Genomic DNA, 21266 nt, shown 5'->3' on the forward strand with positions numbered 1-21266 from the left:
GGCTTGATTGCAGGCAAGTTGGCTGAAAACCACAATGGAGTCATCTGGAGTCACTTTAGGCCGAGCAGTGAAGTCCCTGGCGCGTGTACCCTTCATGCTTTAGTCTGTGCAATATATACTTGTAAATTTTACAAGAAATCTCTTTCACTCTATCAAATGCTTTCCGTATAATTTGATTATCTTAGGTTTGTAATGTTCAACAGGATGGATTTTTTTTAATGTTTATGTGAGTTGTTACACTAATGATCAGTAGGTCAGCTGAAGGTAAATGTTCTGCTTTTCCTTCTCTTCTCTTCTCTTCTCTTCTCTTCTCTTCTCTTCTCTTCTCTTCTCTTCTCTTCTCTTCTCTTCTCTTCTCTTCTCTTCTCTTCTCTTCTCTTCTCTTCTCGTCTCGTCTCGTCTCGTCTCGTCTCGTCTCGTCTCGTCTCGTCTCGTCTCGTCTCGTCTCAGAATTGTTGGATAAACTAGCCCTTCAATACACTTTTTTTCTCTGTTTTACTGTTGAGTCAGCATGTTTGTTTAATTTCGATAAACTATGCTCAGTTGTTTTCTCGTTGTGAGGGAAAGAAATTAATAATGCTAGTGCTGGCTGCATTTTAAGCTGCCTGAAGACAGAAAATAGGCAGCAGAGCACAAAATAAATGACTGTTTAAACATCAAAGTGTATCAACTTTTCTTTGTTTCTGTCTGAGCTATATTAATAGTTCATATTTTTATACAGTGCAAGAAACTGAGAGCAAGTGAGAGAGAAATAAATAAATAAATAGAGACCAGAATCACTTGGCACTGCCATGTGGGGGTCTACACAAAACCCACGCCAGCGCCAGCCCTTTCTATGCCTAGTGCCAGGGTCTGTTGGCAGTCTAGCAAGAGAATTTTGCTCTCTTTCCCACCTCAATCCTCATGTGCTCAGTTATCTGGCCTGTGCATATGGGGAAAGCTGCTGAAAATGGTTCAGGTGCTTGTGAAGCCCTCCAGAGATCTGTTGCAGAGATACAAATGTGTCTATAACATGATAGTTTCTGCAGTCAAGTCATTTTTTAAATCTAGCTAGAACTAGGAGAAGGGATTGACTGTTTGTATTATCTGTAGGTATGAGCACATATTTAATAATTCAAACAAATACATTTAAAAAAAAAAAGAGTAACCATGGTAGTAAATGAACTGAAGCATTGTTCCCATTCCCATCCAATTTCTCCTTGTCTAGAGAAAAAAAAAACTGGATGTAAAACCAATTTGTAAACCTTTGCTTTCTCATTTTCTTTGTAGTGGGAAGAAGTGAGTGGCTACGATGAGAATATGAACACCATTCGTACCTATCAGGTATGTAATGTCTTCGTTGCCAACCAAAATAACTGGGTGCGCACCAAGTACATCCGCCGAAGAGGTGCTCAGCGCATTCATGTGGAGATGAAGTTCTCGGTACGAGACTGCAGCAGCATCCCAAAAGTCCCTGGTTCCTGCAAGGAAACATTCAACCTCTACTACTATGAATCAGACACCGACACGGCCACCAAAGTCTTTCCCCCATGGATGGAAAACCCTTGGATCAAGGTGGATACCATAGCGGCCGACGAGAGCTTCTCACAAGTAGACCTGGGTGGGCGCGTCATGAAGATTAACACAGAGGTTCGCAGTTTCGGCCCCGTCTCCCGTAACGGTTTCTACCTAGCCTTCCAGGACTATGGCGGGTGCATGTCGCTGATCGCCGTGCGAGTGTTCTACCGGAAGTGCCCTCGCACCATCCGCAATGGAGCGATATTTCAGGAGACACTTTCAGGAGCAGAGAGCACCTCACTGGTGGCGGCGAGGGGAGTGTGCGTCCCTAATGCAGAGGAGGTCGACGTTCCCATTAAACTGTACTGTAATGGAGATGGAGAGTGGATGGTCCCTATTGGTCGCTGTATGTGCAAAGCAGGGCACGAGGCTGTGGAGAATGGGACTGTTTGCAGAGGTAAGCATGCTCTTCTTCTAATGTCTAGTCTTGTCATGTTGCACAAAACTCTTTTCATTTTTAGGTCACAGCTGCTACTGACCCTAAAAAGCAGAAGTCTTTGTGTGCTTGTCTTTTGGTTATCTGTCGTCTTACAGCACATTTTTCTCATAGTCTCACAAAAAACATCTAACATCCTTAAAATATTATACAATTTCTTAATAATAATAATAAAAAAATTGCAGTATATTTTAAGGCTTGTTCTCACAATGTATATTTTGGCAACATTTTGTTTTTTCTTATAGCATAAAGCCAATATTTTGTTACAGTTATGCTTAAGAAAAATGACAGCATTTAAAAATGATTAAACACACATAATTATTATATTTATAAATAATTTCAATGATATTGTTATAGTTATGGTGACGATTTTTAAAACTATATCAATATCATTATCATACGGTCCTTGGTGTCCTTGGAATATTCTAATAGCTACATTCTAATTCTATATATTTTTCAGTGGATGGATGATAAAAACATTGACAGCAAATGTGAATCCATACTGCTTTAAAGAGGCAGACAACATAATAGCGCTTGGTTGTAATCAAACGATATTGAGTGTGTTGGTGTGGATGCTAATATTGTAATCGTTATAGGTATCTTTACAGTTCTTGGTGTGATGGGCTTTTATTTTGCTCAATTTTGCGTGATACATTAATCATACTGTAGGATTTTTAGATGTTTGTTTAGTATGTGTTCTGAAATGACCTACAAGCTACAGCACATATTTCCTACCAAGCTGAAGCTCTAAAAATGGCCCACTGTTGATGTTGTGGTTTCACTGTGATATCCCAGGCAACTCAAACATGTTGATGTGGTTAGTATGGCTGTTTTTTACCCTTTCACAGTATCCCTGTGCAGCATCAATGTAAGCTGGCCCTTTCACAGTGTGTGAGCATATTGATCGTTTCTTATCCAAACCCCAGTGCTCCTCTCCTTCAGCCTGCCTCACCTGTAATTCAACTCGCTCTACAGCGGGAGCTCTCGTTTCGCCCGACGGCGGGTCCTGTTCCCACGGCAACGACAGCCTTCAGACAGGCTCCACGCTGACACAGACGACACAATAAAACGCCCACCTGTGTTTCAGACCCCCCCCGCCCTTCCGCACCCACTCGCACAGACAGACACACACACTCGCTCAGCCTCTTGGTAAGCCCGGCTGTAATTACCACACCGACTCCCCGTCTAGTCCAGGATGAGCTGCGATAATAGCCGCTCATTGCAGGCACTAGCAGGGCGGCGCTCTGCCGATATGCATTCAATGACCGTTAATGAGTACGGTCACAATCCTTCTACAGGAGCACCTGCCGATAAATCGTCAAGCTGTCTACTCTAAATTGAAGAGCTGACATAATTATACACATTTGGTTGTTTTTGGCCTTCATGTAATTTACTGCATGCTATGGTTTTAATATTTCAAGAGTCTGCTTGGACTTGAGGTATCTCTGTAAACACCTGGGTTTAAAAACAATATAATTGTGAGAGAATAATGGAGAGGCTCATAGTCAAATCAAACAAGCTATAAAAAGGTGCTTGTTAAATCACACTGTCAGTGTTTTGCTTTAAGACTTGCTCCTAACAGAGAGAATAATGATCCTAATCACTGAGCATTTAGCTCATATTCATAAAGCATTAGTCAATATTAATGCATTGAGTAATATTTCATAATATTTTAAGACAGCAGGGCCTGATTGCAAATCTGGATGAGAGAGTGCTAATGCAATATAATTTCTCTAATCTTGTATCCCAGCTAATCCCATGCGCTAAATATTGTTAATGAGGCACTAGAACTGACCTTGGATCAGCACTCTTAAGGTTAGAGAAAGCTATGATGAGCGTTTGACGATTAGCACTGCCTATATTGTGCAATTTTTGCAATTCAGAATTTTGCCCAACTCTAACCATAACATTATTATTGGGCAAATGCTATATTTAGTAGATTTTATTTTTTAGATAAAATAATTTAATATGAAACAAGGTTATTGTTCGTGGTTGTCTATTATACATAAGCGGTTTTGATCGAGGTCTGCCTTCAATTCATTGAGCCATTTATCTCTCCGGCAGGGAAAGCTGATACCGCTGCGTGAGACAATGTCAGGACTGTGGTCAGTGGTCGGGGGATGGGTTGATTCAAGAAAGAGAGGCTTTTTAACTGGCGAGAGTTGGGCGTAATGAATTGATTTGTGAAAGATGTTTTCGCCGGGATGCCGCGGTGTCCGCTTACGTTCTTGGTTTGCGAGAGGTCATAAGATCTGCAGATGAAAGATCCGTCTCACAGCTACATTCACAACTCCACTAACACTTTATGCAGACACCTCTCTATGAACGAGTGCGTAATTATGCACGTTTCAATTAAGTGTTCTGCAGCGCTTTCAACAGATAACGATTCTTCGACATGACGTCTGTCAAAATATTGACAACATACCAATTTATTTATGCTTGCGATGGCATTGACTTCTTGTCAGCGAATTGAGATTGTTTTACTAACAATATTAAATTTCCTCCCAGGGAGGCGCTGTAAGTTAAGCAAGTAAGCAAGCCAGGTTCCTTTAGCAGAAATGTCCTTTATAAAGGCAGATCCGATTTCGTTTAGAGCTGTGTAAGACGTGGACTCTCTGGAGATGCACAGGGTCTTCTTCACAGAACACGTTCATTTGAAGTGGTAGCCGAATACTCAGAAAGATATAATAGAAGACTATGGTTAGGGGCTCTAGGTCAACAAACAATACTCATATTTTTCCCAAATTGTAATATGATTACACAATCTATGGAACATGGGTTTAGAAATGTAAACTATGGGAATATAATACTAACTGTAGAGATCATGTTAAATGTACATTGCAAAAAAAGTTTTAATTGGTTGTTTTTTACTTATTTTCCTGCGAAAATATCAAAAAAAATAACCTTAAAACAAAAAAACGATTTACTTGAGAAGCAAAGCTGCATATTAATACTGATATAAAGACTTTATTTCAGAGACTTTATTTTTAATATGTATTTTTGTCTTACAGCATTGACACCTTTTTTCAGCAGTTTTCAAACTGAAAACAAGACAAAATGGTAATTGAAAGTAGTGTTTTGTGCAGTCTACTGCGACTAATACCCATTAGGCATGAACATCAAATGAACACAAACAAATGCAACGGCACTGGGGGGACTCCTTGGTGAAGGTATTTTAAGCTGCATAGCATTGTCGATGAAAGACAAAGTGCTTGCTTTGGCAAAACTGATTGAGTGCAGACCTTCCACCTGTTGAGAAGTTCTCATGAACTTGAGTCTGATGAAAGAGAGCGAGCAGGTTTTACAGTGGTAAGCATTACTCGTACGTTCTTCAAGAATGTGGTCGTGTGATCCAGATCCACAAGAGTTTATTTATGGCTCTGCAATGATACAGCGCAGTTTCCCTTATGGTGAAATATGTCTTTCTACATGTTTTTTATTTATGGCATCTACATTTTAGACATTATAAATGGGAAATCTCTCAAAGCCGTTGTTATTAAAATGCTACAGCAGACGACACTTGAGAAGGTAAAAACATAAATAATAATGCTATGAATAATTTGCACCATACTTTTGTTTTCCACCACAGTTTTAGGCTTGAGTTGAATTGAAGTAAGAGACAGTGGAGTGGTGGCACATTCATAGACAGAAGATTAAGCCTGAGGTTTGATGTAATCTTACAGTAATTCTCAATACTGTAAATAAAAAAGCTGAAGACAAACCACGTCCTGATGATATAGAGGTTGAGGAAAGGAGTAAAGGACAGTGTATCCCTCTGGATTCCTGGTGCTGGCTACCTTCCACATAGACAAGGCTTTTTCAAAGAAATCCCCATGATGCACAGACGCCGCTGTGGCTCTCTTTATTTTCCATGGAGCATCTGCTTTTAATGATAGCTCTAATTGGCTAACAGCAAACGTGGGGCACTGCAATGCGTATGGTCAGCCTGAAATCCCAGGGGTTCAGGAAGCAAAACAAACAATTGTCCCATCATCATCTTTCAGACCTCAGTGTTTAAATGAAGGGCTTTGCAGAGACCCATTCCCCAGACAAAAGCTGAAATGTTTGGGTTTATTTAATATGTCACAAGAATTCCAACACTATATATATATATATATATATATATATATATATATATATATATATATATATATATATATATATATATATATATATATATATATATTAATATTATTCTAAGTTTATTTTGAGCATAAAAATGATATTAACATTAAAGGGATAGTTCACCCAAAAATGAAAATTACCCCATGATTTACTCACCCTCGTGTCAGCCTATATGACATTCTTCTTGTAGACAAATGCAGTCTGAGTTATTTTAAACAATGTAGCTCTTCCAGGCATTATGGCAGCCCAAAAGTTTAAGCCCAAAGTGCATCCATCCATTTTAAAAGTAATCCACATGGCTCTGGGGTTAATAAAGGCCTTCTGAAGTGAATGGATGCAACTGTGTAAGAAAAATATCCATATTTAAAACTTTAAAATATATTGTCAAATATCTAGCTTCCGACATCTAGCCTTTATAAAGGATGAATGCACTTTTTGGGGCTTCGAATTTCGGGCTGCCATTCACTGCCATTTTAAAGCTTGGAAGAGCCAGGACATTTTTTAAATATACCTCTGACTGTAGAATGTCATATACACCTATATATATACACCTATGGTGATGGCTTGAGGATGAGTAAATCATGGGATATTTTCATTTTTTTGGTGAACTATCCTTTTAATATACTTTTTTTCATTATATCACTTGAAATGTTAACATTTATTAGTACATAAACAAAGTTTAACTTTATTGTAACATGTTTTGTTGATTATAGTGCTTTATGTCTTAGGTGTAAAGGAGTATTTGCACTTTGTTTGTACTTTTGTTTTTCTTAACAGTTTGCCAAACCAAAACTTGATGCTGCAATTGTGTTTGTTTGATTGGGTTGTTGAATGAGCATTTCTAGCTCTTTTTGAAATTGTATATGAAATCTAAACCATACGTCAATTAATTCGCTGGAGGTTTGAACAATAAAAGAAAATCAATGTTGGACAGCTCTAGTGCTCAATCTGTCTAATAAAGTATTCAGTCACGAGCATTCATATAATCCCATGACCATGGATTGTAGTGCTATTTCACTGAAGTGGCCTCTTACCACAGCCTCCCATCAACACTTCATTGAGCAATTTTCTGCATTATCTCCTGCTGACGGACACATACATTTCAGAATAGCATGGCCACAATGTAATACAAACCTCTCGACTTTCTTTTCTACCTTATCCCTCACCTATTGAGTATGTACAATATGGCCTTTTTAGCAGCCATTTTCAGACAGCTTCAATCCACATGTGACCCATGGCACGCTTTTATGGCTGAGCTCCTAACTGCTCTGCTCTTGCCAACCCTCCAGTCTGGGCTCTAATTGGGAAAGTAAAGAACATTAAGCAGTGAAATTAAAACCTCTCATTCTGAATTGTTCACTCTAGAGCCCAACACTGGGAGTGGGAGTGTGACAAAGAGCTCAAAGTGCTCTTGGTGACAGCAGACACACGGTAAAGCCAACAAGTCGAGTCCTTAGACTCGTCGCTTGCATGGCCAGAAAATAAAGATTCCTCTGCGCTAGCCAAGGATTAGGATCACAAGTACCATAGGAGCTGTCTACCCACCGACCGAGACCCAGGGGAGTAGTGATACACTTTTATTTCATGTTGCCTTGCCGTAATGGACATTTCAGCTTGTCCAGGTGTTTTTTTTTTCTTACTCTTTTTTTCCCCCCTTCCTTCTGAAGCTGAAGAGATGTAACTTTTCTAAAAGCTAAAGATATCTCCCCACTCACCCACCCACACTTACTCCTTTGAGGAACACTCGTCATTTTTCTCTCAGCACATTCATCACTCCCTTGTAAGTGATAACGCCAGACTGGAATGACTGGGAACGGCCCAGAGCTCAGGGAGCACGATGTGTTAACTTGTTCCACATGCGTTTTCGAGCAGCCAGTCATTAGCTCACATGTCCACTGGGATTCACGTTGTTGGAGTCCCATGATCCTCAGAGGCTGTAATCACTATTCTGTGGCATCTCTGTTCATTTGAGGGATTTCTCACGCCTGTCTTTCTTTCAGGACACCTTATGAGTTCTCAGAGATGAAAATCAAAAGGGTTAAGAGGTCTTTGCTGATGGAACGGTTTCTTCTAGCACAACTAGGTTGAGGTGGAAAAGAGGTTAGGGGCTTGATCTCCTTTAAAACCCAAAATGTAGATGTTTTTTTCCAATCATACATGGGACCCCTCTCACAAACGCCAGAGATCTCTTTCATCTGTTTTGATTCATGCTCAGAGCACTGAAAAGCCTAGACAGGATGCAGTATCAGTTCGTCACGGGTCGAAAGAAAAGAAACAGGGCATGTGTCTTCTGAAGAGCTACAAGTATGTGCTAACCGCTGGCAAATAACGAACAAGGGGTTACAGAAAGCGGGGCATGTTTTGTCACAAATACCATTCGATTCTGGGGAAGAAATCAGGATCAAATAGCAGTACAGCTGTTGCGCCGCTACGACAGCAACTGGTGATGGATGAATTCAATCGACATGCAAGCCAATATAAATTGCAATTCTTTAACCTTTAGTGACATTTGAGGTTAGCGCAGGGTTAGGAATTTGTTACACTACAAGCCTTTTTTCTGGAGATTTTGATAGATGGCTCTCATGCTGATGCAAGGCTAGGGCTGCTATCTGTGTCACGCTGCGACCATCTTTGCTGCAGGATTCCAGTTGTTCGCACTCTGTTGACCCCCAGCTATGCTCTGAAGGATATAGGCTACAAAGTGTGTCGTTTCCTGATCCGCCACATGACCTTACAAAGATCAATTAGGCGATCTTGTTACACTAGGTTCTCAAAGGTTTTACTTCAGTGTGATGTGCTCCACATGTGGCTCAAGAGAACTTAAAAAGGTTGCATCTTTAATTTAATTGTAATATTTGTAATACATTTATGTCTTAGATGTGGTTAAAACAACATATAATTATATTTATATTTATTTTTATGCTCTTCTTTCCTCTGCTAAAACATTCGATATTTATCATTGGGCGATTCTCACAGCAGTGCTTGATACTTGCAATTGTGCTTAAAGCCACATGTCTTTAAAGGAGTGCCTCTTTTCTTCATGGGGATAGATTTGCAGAGTAGTAATGGATTCTAAAATAAGAAATCGTTGCTGACAAAAGGTCTCCCTACATGATGTCTCCAGTCCCCTCTTATATGGTGATTAAAGATTAAACAAGAAAGTGGGTGAAGGGCAGAAGATAAGAGCATGTGTTCACCCCTTGACTGGATCATCGGTAATGGATGCCTCACAGTTGGGCTGACGTACTGTGCTAATATCAGCTGTCAGCTCTTCAGACAATGCAGGTCTCCGAAGAGCTATTTTCCTAACCCTTCAATATTTTGTTGCTTAAAGTGCAGTGTAAAAGCTTTGGGAGCAAGGGACCAAAAAGCAAAAGGTCAAAATTTGAAAAATAAAAACATGCTATGAACAGTGTTGGTCGAATAGAGGTGAACTGTTTTACTCAGTTGCTGCCAAATATCATGAATGATAATAGAGAAACAAATGTTTGTCATTAGTAGAATTCATTTGTGGGATTGTTTGCAGCACCTCTGCAGATTAACACTGCATGATTCATCCAAGCAAAATGTACACACAGTCTAGTTTTTGGATTCTTACGGCTTTTCAGTTTGAGCAGATTCACCTAAAATCCTCCTCAGAAAAGTCTAGCATCTTAACCTTTAGAGATTACGTCAGATTTTTCCCTGAGCAATAGTAAGTACCTTACACTATCACTCTCCTGTGAAATGCACCATAGGTAGCAAAGACTTACTTTCACACTTTACAGTTGAGAATGTTTGATTTGAAAAGTGTCAGGGTTCCTACTGCAATCAGAAATGTTATAACCTAAACATAATCTTAAGCCCCGTTTCCACCAAAATTACCCGGAACAATTTGTACCAGGAACTTTTTTTACAGGAACTTTTCTCCCCCCAGACCTGCAACTGTCTGCGTTTCCACCGCAATCTAAGGTTCCGTGAAGATTAGGCAAATGAGTCCGGTGATGTAGGACTGCGCGCGACTGCTCCTTAAGTCAGTGACGGACAGTAATCATTTTTGCGCGACACTAGCCACATTTACAAGCACACTTTTTTTGTCATTCCGATTGAAAGATTTAGTGGGCTGTTTACATGAGACATTATCTAAACTGATCTGGTATTTACATGTGATGAGTTTCAATGGCAATCATTTTGTCACATGCAGTTGTCTGCCGTATCAAAAATTTCAACGCTGTTTTCTCCACCAGCTGGAATGTGTTAACTGTAGCCATTGCAACTCTTAACGGCCACCAGGACTAATACAGTATTATATAAGCTATTTATTTGTTGTAAAGTGTTATAATCATCTCAGAAAAAAAATAATTCTTCTGTCAGGCGCAGTTAAAGAAAAAAGTACCTGGGGCAATATACGCTGTGTCTTTATTCCAACATTATCTTCATAACTTACGAAATAAAAAGTTTACCCCTCAGAAAAATGAACTTTCCTCTTTTGCCAACATGAGCGCGGCGCGTGCTGTCACATCTTGTAAGGACGCACACTTAAAAGTAACCGGTCAGGTCGTTTACATGGTTAAAAATAGACTGTAAAAAAATTAATAACGAGTATGGAAGAGATTCAAGCTGTGCTGCTTTTGCTGGTTATGTATAGGTTTACTAAAGAGGTAATTAACAATGACAGAAAAGAGCACTAGCATATTCAGAAAGCTTGTAAAGCTAGATTTAAAATGACAATATTATTATCAGCTACGGATATTGAACGTGAGATGGCTGAGACGAACACGCGCCATCAGACAGAGAGGAAGAATGATATTTACTGAACGCAGAACGAACCTCGCAAAACACTTTTAAAAATGCCGATTGAAATAAAATGCTGCGTGAGCTAACCAATCAGCATGTTCAGCGCCCAAGTCCCGCCCTCGAAAGTTCCTGAACTTTGAAAAAGTACTACCTCGCGAGCAGGGCCGTGTGGAGGGGGAAATATTTACCCGGAACTTCATTTAGACCCTGGTTCCTGCGGTCTAAACACACCCAGTACCACCCCAAAGTTCCTGGTTCCTGGGTAAAGTTCATGCGGTGGAAACGCGGCTTTAGATAAAACATGGCCAACATTTATTTATTTATTTATTTATTTATTTATTTATTTATTTATTTATTTATTTATTTATTTATTTATATTCCAATGGAGATTGGCAGTCAGTGTTCAGCATACATGTTATTTGCGTTGACATATTAATAACTCCTTTTGTGCATATTTAAATTGTGCCAGGTTTGATGCCTATGATGTCTTCAGTGTCAAACCAAGCACAATTGTAGTGAGTTTGAAATTGATAATAAATAATTAAAAATCAATTGCTGCTCAAATTCAAGCCTAAGAATGAAATGTTTTGTTGCCCCAAGCACTGCAATGCAAATTACGCAATCTAATGAGCTATTCTTAGACTCTGTGAACATCTAGAGCCTCACGCTGTGAGATGGATATCTTCTCACCACCGCTGTGCTAAACTTTTGTTTAGGAAATGGAGTTCATCTGGAGGATACCGTCACATACTCACCTGCTGTTTGCTTGAAGATATATAAATCTAAATATGAAGTGAGTCTTCTTTGGACTCTATTTTATAAGGGCTAAAGTAAATATACAGCAACTAATACAGGCCACAGTCTGAGCGATATCTTGCCAAGTTCAACATTCTGCGGACACTAAATTAATCCCGTCCTGAGCAACGATTTGCTTCTCACTTGTCTGTGGTTTTATTTGGCACACGCAGGCAGTGTCCTCTTGAAGAGCACTTGTTTAATCACCGAAACTCTGTCGCCTTCATAGACGTCGAGCTTTGCCTCCTGCTGGTTTATGTTTGCTTTTTTGCACTTAAGAAGGCCTTTTCAAGTGGTGTACTGCAGTTTAAAACATTGTTTCAGCCCTATACTTTCAGATGGATTTGTTTGAGATGCTAATAGGCTAATGTTTGAGCCAAAAAAGAATAAGCAATAATGAATGCATGTGTTGTGTATGGATAAAATAAAATAAAAAGCTGTGTGGTCCATGCAGCATGTCTCTGGAGTGCATTCTTCTGGAGCAGCGCACATAATGAAAAGCCTTGTGTGCCCAGTAAACTAGAATTAAATAGGTAATCCCTCTTTCAGTTCCCTTCCAGTGTAATGCTAAACAAACACACTGTACATAAATAAATGCTGCGAATCATTAATATATTTTGCTGTCCGTGTCTTTTCTTTTTTATGTTTGGATTTTCAGTCTCTCAGCAGATTTTGGGCACACTGAATTGAATTGAATTTCTTGGCTTGCTTGCAGACTTAGCACAGTTGGCAATTCAAAGCATACGTGCCGGACATCATGGAGAAAACCGATATGACTCAGTGATTCGCTATAGCTTTTCTTCAGCATTCGAATTTATAAATTAAGAACAGACTGAATTTGACTGCACACTATCTCTCTTTGCATGTGGGACAGAGTTCTCATGAAAAGGAACATTCCAAGACTAATACGATAATACCCGGTTTCTAATGATGGAATAGAATGTGGGGTGGTAAGTGAGGCCTGGACGATCTCCAATTATGAATAGTGGCCTTGTGGATACTGAGGTGCTTGGAGAGCTGCAGAATGTGGGACAGGAATCCTATAAGGAGGCCACATGATGGTGATGCTGGCTTGAAAACGTCCAACAGGTATAAGCATTGCTCGGGTCTACTGCGGAAGGCCGTAATTCTCTGGATGCAATATGATACAGTATTGTACTGTTTCAAAAGAAAGCTGGATTAATTCAGATTAAAATAGTCATTTATTCTAAAATAAATGTGGATTGTGGTGAGAAGGTTGAGCACTTTTATGTTCATTCACCAATATTGGCTCACATTTTGGTTTCTGCATCTCTAGTTTCAGCCTCAGAGCACAGCCACAGTCTGTTTATTGACTGTCACATGCATTTTGCTTCAGAAAGTAATATTTTTTTCCTTCTAATAATTATTTTTAATTAGTCAGCCAGGACTCAAAATTATGTTTTTAAATAAAATCAGTGGCCCTATTTTAACAATCTGAATTCATGGTCTGAAGTGCATAGCACAGGTGCATGTACGAATCCCCTTTTGCTAGTTTAACAACGAAAAAAACAGAAAAAAACAAATGCTCTATGCGCCAGGCACATGGTTCAAAAGGGTTGTACCTAGTCTCTTAATGGTGTGTTTTGGGGCGTAATGTGCAATAAACCAATCCGAGTCTCGTCTCCCATTCCCTTTAAAAGCCAGTTGTGCTTGCACCATGGCGGTTTAGCTATTTACTAGGGCTGGGGGAAAAATATGATTCTTAGATGCAGCGGATACGGACTTGGACGATTCTGAAACGATTCACTAATCTAAAAAACATTCTAAACGTTGATGACATAATGTTGATGGAACGCAAAAGGCGCAACCCGGACCGTCTGTGGCGTGCACATAACAGAAGCATGATGGCTGAGCGAGAAATCCAACCGGCACCCTCTGCATTAAAAGCACGTATGGAAGAACTCTGGCTTCTATAAAAATGACCTGGACAAGATCCACTATATACGCAAGTCATGCCAAACTAAACTAAAATATTTTCGAAACACGACAAACATGAGAAACCATATTAAACGTTTCCAACGCTCGGTTGTACCGGTTTTTGCTGCCAATCAGAGGACCATCGATGTTGTCAAAACTTTCCCCCAGCTCAGAAAGGGTAAAGCAAATTACAAACTCTATCGCAAATGTTATGGTCGAGGATTAGCGTCCGTATTCTCTGCAGATGTTCATTTAGTGTTCAGATGTTCATTTCATAAAAGCTGTTTTTGATTGTGGCATACAGCAAAAATGTGTCTGTGCTCAGGATTTAGTTAAGTCATAGTTCTTAGATTATTATTGATTTGTGTATAAGAGCAGCTGCATGTTACTAGTTATCCAGAATATGCTCCACAAGCATTACTTTTATATGAGAGCTGCTGGTACAGAATTCTATATTTTTGTATAAAGCGTTGATTTTTTTTGTCTGCAGGATTATATTGCTCATTGCACATTACAGGAGGGTGTTGGTTATGACTTTATGTTAGTGATTCAGAATATGCTGAAGTCTGCATTAAAGTATGCTGCTATAGACACTCCTCTTGGTTCTTTGCAATGTTGGGATATATTCAGGCAGATGTAACCTTCCTTTGTAAAATCACTTCCATTTGTTTTATTAATTAAAGATATTGGAAGTAAATTCATTAGGGGTCATTAAAAATACTTTGCTTTAAAAGTACCAAGTGAGGAAAAAAGAAAATCTGTATAGAAAAAAAGATGCACCAATAATCGTTTTATTATCGTATTGCATCGCAGCCCTCTGAATTGTAATCGAATCAAATCAAATCGTGAGGTGCCTAGAGATTCCCACCCCTACTATTTACATGGTAAAATTTGCAAGCGGAAAGACTGAATGCATCTCCAGAGAGGAATCCTTTTATTTTTAAAGTTTTGTTAAAATTGTTGTGTGCTGCTGCGCGTCCCTGTGTGTGTAATAAGCACAGTCTACAAGCGTTGTGCACCCGCCTATAGGCGCACATTATAACGCACCCTTTAAATAACACAAACAATACTGCACTATTGACTTTAGACTATATACCACAATATACCGGTACTAGAAAAGTATTGCGATACCCTGCTATTACAAACGGTACGATATGGACTTTTATTAGTACAGGTACTTGAATTATTAGTACCGGTACTTTAAGGTTGGACAGCGCTAACATGAGCTGTTTTTCATAATGTGCATGGATGTGTGACAGCAGGTGTCAGGACGTGTGTGCAGAGCTCTGCCTCCACCGTTCACTAAACATTGGAAGGAGTTAAATATATATGCGCAGCGCATGACAGAGAAAGCAACAGAAATATGCGCGCATGAGGAGAAAAAGCATGGCACGGGAGGTGCTAGAGCTACTGAACCTGAAGCGCGCGCACACGCCTTTCAGACAACAAACATGCGATCGCCATTCAGTTCTTTCGCGGATTATTATTTGGGTTTGAATGGTCAAACATATGTAAAAGTGCACGGTCTGGCGAGTATTCAGATAAACAGTCAGATATGTCTTTAGTGAGAGTATACAGCTGAGGTAATTAGATCAGTGCAAGTCTTAAGCCAGACCTAATATTCTGTGATTAATGTTAAGCAAACAATGAAAAATAGAAAACCACCACATGCTTGGCTAAATAACTAAAATATATTTATTAAGAATCAGTGTATAGTTAAATTATAGAGTGAAGACTAAGTAAGAAGTTTTATTTTTAATTATTTAATTTCTTTCTTGACTTGCTACTGTTAAATAGACCCAATGAAGCTGAAAAATAAAGCACTGTTTTTGTCATATTGTTTGTAATTTGCATTTTTGGCTTATTTTTAAAAACAGATACAATTAAAAATATATATTATAATTATAAGATTACATTTAAAAAATATTACATTACTCGTATCATAAAATAAGATTTTGGTCATCCCAACCTGTTGAGAAGAGAAAGGTTAGTGAATGACATGATTGATAATGATGATCTCTGTAAAGATCTTCACACTGGCATGCAGTTGTTACAGCAATAACAGAAGGGAATGGCCAAAAACCAGGGCAGGAACATGCTGGCCAAGTTAATTTTTAAGATTACATTTAAGATTAAAAAAATAAAACAATGAATAATAAGTTCTGTTGTCATATTATTCATATCACCTGTTTTTTGTTTGTTTTTTACCATGGTATCGATTTAGTATCGGTATCGAGGTATTTTAGTCTGGTATCGTATCGAAGTCAAAAATATGGTATCGTGACAACACTACTTTAGACTAGGTTTTTGTTGGTCAATGGACATGCCTGAACACACCTCGTTTTTAGACCAGCATGACCACGGGCAAACAGACTTAAGTGAGCGCATTTGCTATTTAAACAATGTGGCACTAACCGTGAAAATGACGACTGTGTCAGGCTGAAACTAGCAAACAACACTTGCATTGCGTCTGTTGTAGCATTGTGATGGTTATATGATAGGGTCCATAATCTATATTAGCATTATATAGTTGGTCCCTTTCAGATGGTCTCTTCTGTGTAAGTGTCAGATTATCTCTTCTGTGTAAGAATAAACTAAATTGTGGACTGGACTGGATATTATGACTATATATCTTCCTTCACAACAGGAAGTGCTGTTCAGAATGATACTGTACTTTATATCAGTGCAAGCGAATGACCGTATACATATACTCTAAAAATGCTGGGTTAAAATCAACCCAAGTTCAACCCAATATCAGGGTTAAATAAAACTGCCTAGTACGTTGGGCAAACATTTTACCCAACCGCTGGGTTGTCCATTTTCAACCCAACTTAGGTTGTTTGTAACCCAGCATTTTTTAGAGAGTATGTATGCAAAGTCTGTTTTGGTCCAGTGTCTTGTCGAATCAAGGCTACTGGCACTGTAGTGGTATGTGGGGAGGTTTGGGCTGGGCGAGGAGGCGCCTGTACGTGCTCTCAAGGCGGCTTGCTTTTCTCAACCTAGTGCCAGCAGACTGTGTGGTGGCACCACAGTGGCTCACCAAACTGGCAGCCTGCTTCAGACGAGTAGGCTGGCTTTAGAATAGGAGGACCGACAGGAATGGATTAAAGCCTGTTATTAATGACTCTCTTTGTCCCCTCTGGCATTTTGCAAGCTAAGTATGAATATAAGGCTGTTGTAAAAGCTTTTTGGTGAAACCAAAGGGAAAGTAGAAAAAAGGAAAAAAACTCATAGCTTTGGTCGATACTAACCAACAATGATAAAAATGCCTGAGAAGTATGCCTTGCTGCACGCATGTGCTTTCTGACTGCCACTCACATAATATATATATATATATATATATATATATATATATATATATATATATATATATAAGATTAAAATAAGTCTCTTATGCTCACCAAGACTGCATTTTTTTGATCAAAAAAAAATCAGAAACACAGTAATTGTGTGAAATTATATTATAATATGAAATTAATTATTCTATTCATTTATTCCTCAGATGGCAAAAACTAAATTTTCATCAGCTATTTCTTCAGTCTAAAGTGTCACATGATACTTCAGAAATCATTTTGATATGCTGATTGAGTGCTCAAGAAACATTTCATAACAGTTGTGCTTCTTAGTATTTTGTTGAAACCATGATGCATTCGTTCAGGATTCTTTGACTATAAAGTTCAACAGCCTTTTTTTAATGGAAATCTTTTGTAATGTCTTATTAACATCTTCACTGTCATTTTGCTCAATTTAATCCATCATTGCTGAATTAAAGTAAGATTTCTGGTTACACTTGATTTTAAGTAATGACTGAGTAATATTATCTAACTACATGTACTTTACTATAGGGTTACAGTTAGGATATTTGAGTACACACGCATACATTTTTAGAAATATTTCCCCCTTTTTTGTTATTAAAAATTGCCTAAACTGCAATTTATGACACATATAAGAAAGAAACATGTCTTGACAAAGATGACAGAACGCCATTACACTTTTGTTGTTTGAAAGTGAATAACAGATATTTAGGATTATGATGATATATCAACATCTTCAATTCAAAACCCAACCAACCATACAAGGTAAGCTGTGGATACTGGATAGGTTTTTATTTATGGACTGCATTTATATAGCGCTTTTATCCAAAGCGCTTTACATTTTTGCCTCACATTCACCCATTCATGCACCGATGGCGATGTCAGCCATGTCAGGCGCCATCCAGCTCGTCGGGAGCAGCTGGGGTTAGGTGTCTTGCTCATGGACACTTAAACACTTGGTCAGGTGGAACTGGGGATTGAACCACCAACCTTCTGGTTTGTAGACAACCTACATGAACCACTGAGCCACTGCCCCCCCGGGCATATTTCTCTTTGTGATATAGTTATCGGAAGAAGTAGACTATATTAAAAGATGATATACAATAAAAGGTACAACATATAAGGAATATTTTTAGATGTGTCCTAGACCACTGATACACAGGTCTAAACATTAACACTTGTCTGGGAAAAAAAGTCGATTTTTTTTAAAGGGGCAAGTGAAAGAGAGTTTTACTTGCCCGACCGGACAAGTAGCATGATTAAAATGCCAATAACATAAGATAACTAGGGAATCACCAAAATGCACAAAGTGAAAAGTGATATTTCAAGCAGTGATCATTTTTTTAGTGTAAATTATTTAATTTGATTGTAAACAGCCCTGTAGTCTCTTTTCTAATTTATTGATCAAATTTAATAATATAATATTAAAGCTGAAGCATAGCCTATATCACCAAAATGCAAAAATTATTCTGTAAATTAATCCACGGGGCCAAGCAAAACGGTCTCATCAGCTTCTTCGTTCATGTTCACTATGGTTTGTTGTAGTCATGACGTGACTCGTGAGCACTAGTTGGTGTTCCAGTATAATCGGTCCGTCGAAACTCATTCATTGAAAAGCGTTCCGCGGTGCTAAAATAAGTGTGGTTAAAATTGTTTTTTTTTTTGGTGTGTGTAATTAATTAACGCGTTAAAGTCCTGGCTAAAAAAAATAAAAATAATAATAAAAAAAAAAAGTCCTGCCTCTAATATATATATATATATATATATATATATATATATATATATATATATATATATATATATATATATATATATATATATATATATATATATATTAGGGCCGGGACTTTAACGCGTTAATTAAGATTAATTAATTACGTGACTTTAACGCGTTAATTAATTACGCAAAAAAATAAACAATTTAACCGCATTTATTTTTGCACCGCGGAACGTTTTTCAATGAATCAGTTTCGACGGACCGATTATACTGGAACACCAACTAGCGCGACAACTACAACAACAAACCACGGGTGCGTCTCAATCAGCTCCCTAGTTCAGTAGTCAGGGCACTGATCAGGGAGTCAGCCCATTGACTTATGTCTTGATCAGTGCCCTGACTAGGGAACTAGGGAGCTGATTGAGACGCAGGGCATGCGTGAACATGAACGAAAAAGCTGATGAGACTGCTTTGCTTGGCCCCGTGGATGGGAAATTTTGTTTTAAAAAACGAAAGAATGGAAGCGTCGTCAAGAGCATGGTAGTGTGCAAGCTATACAACAAGGAATTTGTGTATCACCGCAGCACATCGAGCCTCAAATATCACAAATACGCTTTTGCTTAACTTAATGGCAAACATTGCGCTGGTCTGCTGGACTGAAATAAATAAACAATATTTTGTTGATTAAGCTTATGTTTTCAGTCATTATTCAATGGTATACTAAAAATACATGTGAAAAATTACTTCTCATTGTTCTCAGGTCAAATATTTATATGCGATTAAAATGCGATTAATTTCGATTAATTAATTACAAATCCTCTAATTAATTAGATTAATTTTTTTAATCGAGTCCCGGCCCTAATATATATATATATATATATATATATATATATATATATATATATATATATATATATATATATATATATATATATATATATATATATATATATATAAACTCATAACATTATTTCAAGCAGTTATAATTTTTCAGTGTAAATTATTTAATTTGATTGTAAACAGCACTGTAGTCTCTTATTCTAATTTATTGATAAAATGTAATAATATAATATTAAAGGTCCCATTCTTTGCTTGTTTTCGAAGCTTTGATTATGTTTACAGTGTGCAATATAACATGATTTCATGTTTCGCGTGTAAAAAAACAGTATTTTTCACACAATTTACTTATCTGTACAGCACTGTTTCCTCTGTCCTAAAAACGGCCTGATGATTTCCTGATGATTTCCTTGTTCTATGAAGTCCCTCCTTCAGAAACACGTAACGAGTTCTGATTGGGCCAGCGCTTCCCGTGTTGTGATTGGACAGCAGCTTAGCACACTTTGTCCGGAAAGGTCCCGTCTCTTACCATAACGGGGAGATGCAAGCGCTGAGAGAAACAAAACCACGCCCCCTATTTTGCGTGTTCTTGTGGGCGGAGTTTTAGTCAACAAACGGTTCTAGTGACGTCATTACATCCCTGCACTTCCTGCTGTAGTCCAAACGTTCGCTGTAGGCTTTGAAAGGTAACTTCTGTTAAATAAAATATCTCGCTTGGCATTGAACTTTGAGCTTTATAATTTTACAGGTATTATTTATGCTCTAACAGCAACATTACACACTAACTAAAGTTTGAAAGATGGAATCGTGAAGAACGGGACCTTTAAAGCTGAAGCATAGCCTATATTTAAAGGGTTACTTCAGCGATTAGCATATGGCTTTGTATCAATAGAAACCCTGGAGTATATTCAAATGATTGTGCTTTCCCCCATCATATCCCCCTGAGACAAGAGATTTATGCATTTTATTTCTGGAAAAATTCCTCCTATGACGCAAATTGATGATATTTGCATCATAGGGGGAATGTTTGGCCAAAGGCTAAAGACTACAGCCAGCAGAGGGAGCCATTTCCACATGTTTTGAACCCGTGCATGGGGGATGGAGATCACACTCAGAGCTCAGCTCGCAGCTACAGGCACTCATTTAAACGGAGCTATGGTGAGCAGTGTAAGTGTTTTAACTTCTCTAATTAATTTCTATGAAAGTTAAGCTTGCAAAGGCATTTACTGAAACGCGCCAGACTGAACTCGCGTTGTGAATGTGTGCCGCGAGTGTAGTCACGATTACCTCAGCTCTCAACAAGAGAGCTCATGAGCTCATTTATCTGACTCCTGCAGTTAGTGCTCAGTGCTGTGATACTCGCGCGGTGACTCACTCATTATATTGAACAGACACGTTCAGTTTTCATTGTAGTGTCTTCTCTAACTCAGTCACAGTAATCAAGTTGGTGGCTTTGGGAATGGCCTCACAGGGCAGCGAAGCATTCTGGGAATTGTAGTCTTTCATCCCCATGAGACAAAAATACATTTTCTGTCTTTTCTCAGTCTAGAAAGCACCAAATTCAAAAATAATTTCACATTTCTACTACATTGATGACCCAGTTTAAATACAGATTCATCCTCCCAGCGCTGAAGTACTCCTTTAATAAGATTAAGGAGAAAAATGCCCTTTATAAAAGGAAAAAATATCGCAAATATGCAGATTTAAATATGTCAGGGCTGATTGAACACTGGGTGAGACTATTGCTTCAGAATAAATTATATTTCCTTAT

General features: G+C 38.4%; 1 protein-coding gene across 2 annotated transcripts in view; it reads left to right on the forward strand.

Moving 5' to 3' along the window:
• ephb2b (eph receptor B2b) overlaps positions 1-21266 on the forward strand; it is a 164344-nt gene that overhangs the window by 82564 nt on the left and 60514 nt on the right. For both annotated transcript variants that reach the window (XM_067430810.1, XM_067430811.1), the window contains exon 3: positions 1270-1954. In XM_067430810.1, the coding sequence (XP_067286911.1) occupies positions 1270-1954 (685 nt within the window). The remainder of the gene's footprint in view (positions 1-1269; positions 1955-21266) is intronic.

This window comes from Pseudorasbora parva, chromosome 22, assembly GCF_024679245.1.
Source record: "Pseudorasbora parva isolate DD20220531a chromosome 22, ASM2467924v1, whole genome shotgun sequence".
NCBI lineage: Eukaryota > Metazoa > Chordata > Actinopteri > Cypriniformes > Gobionidae > Pseudorasbora > Pseudorasbora parva.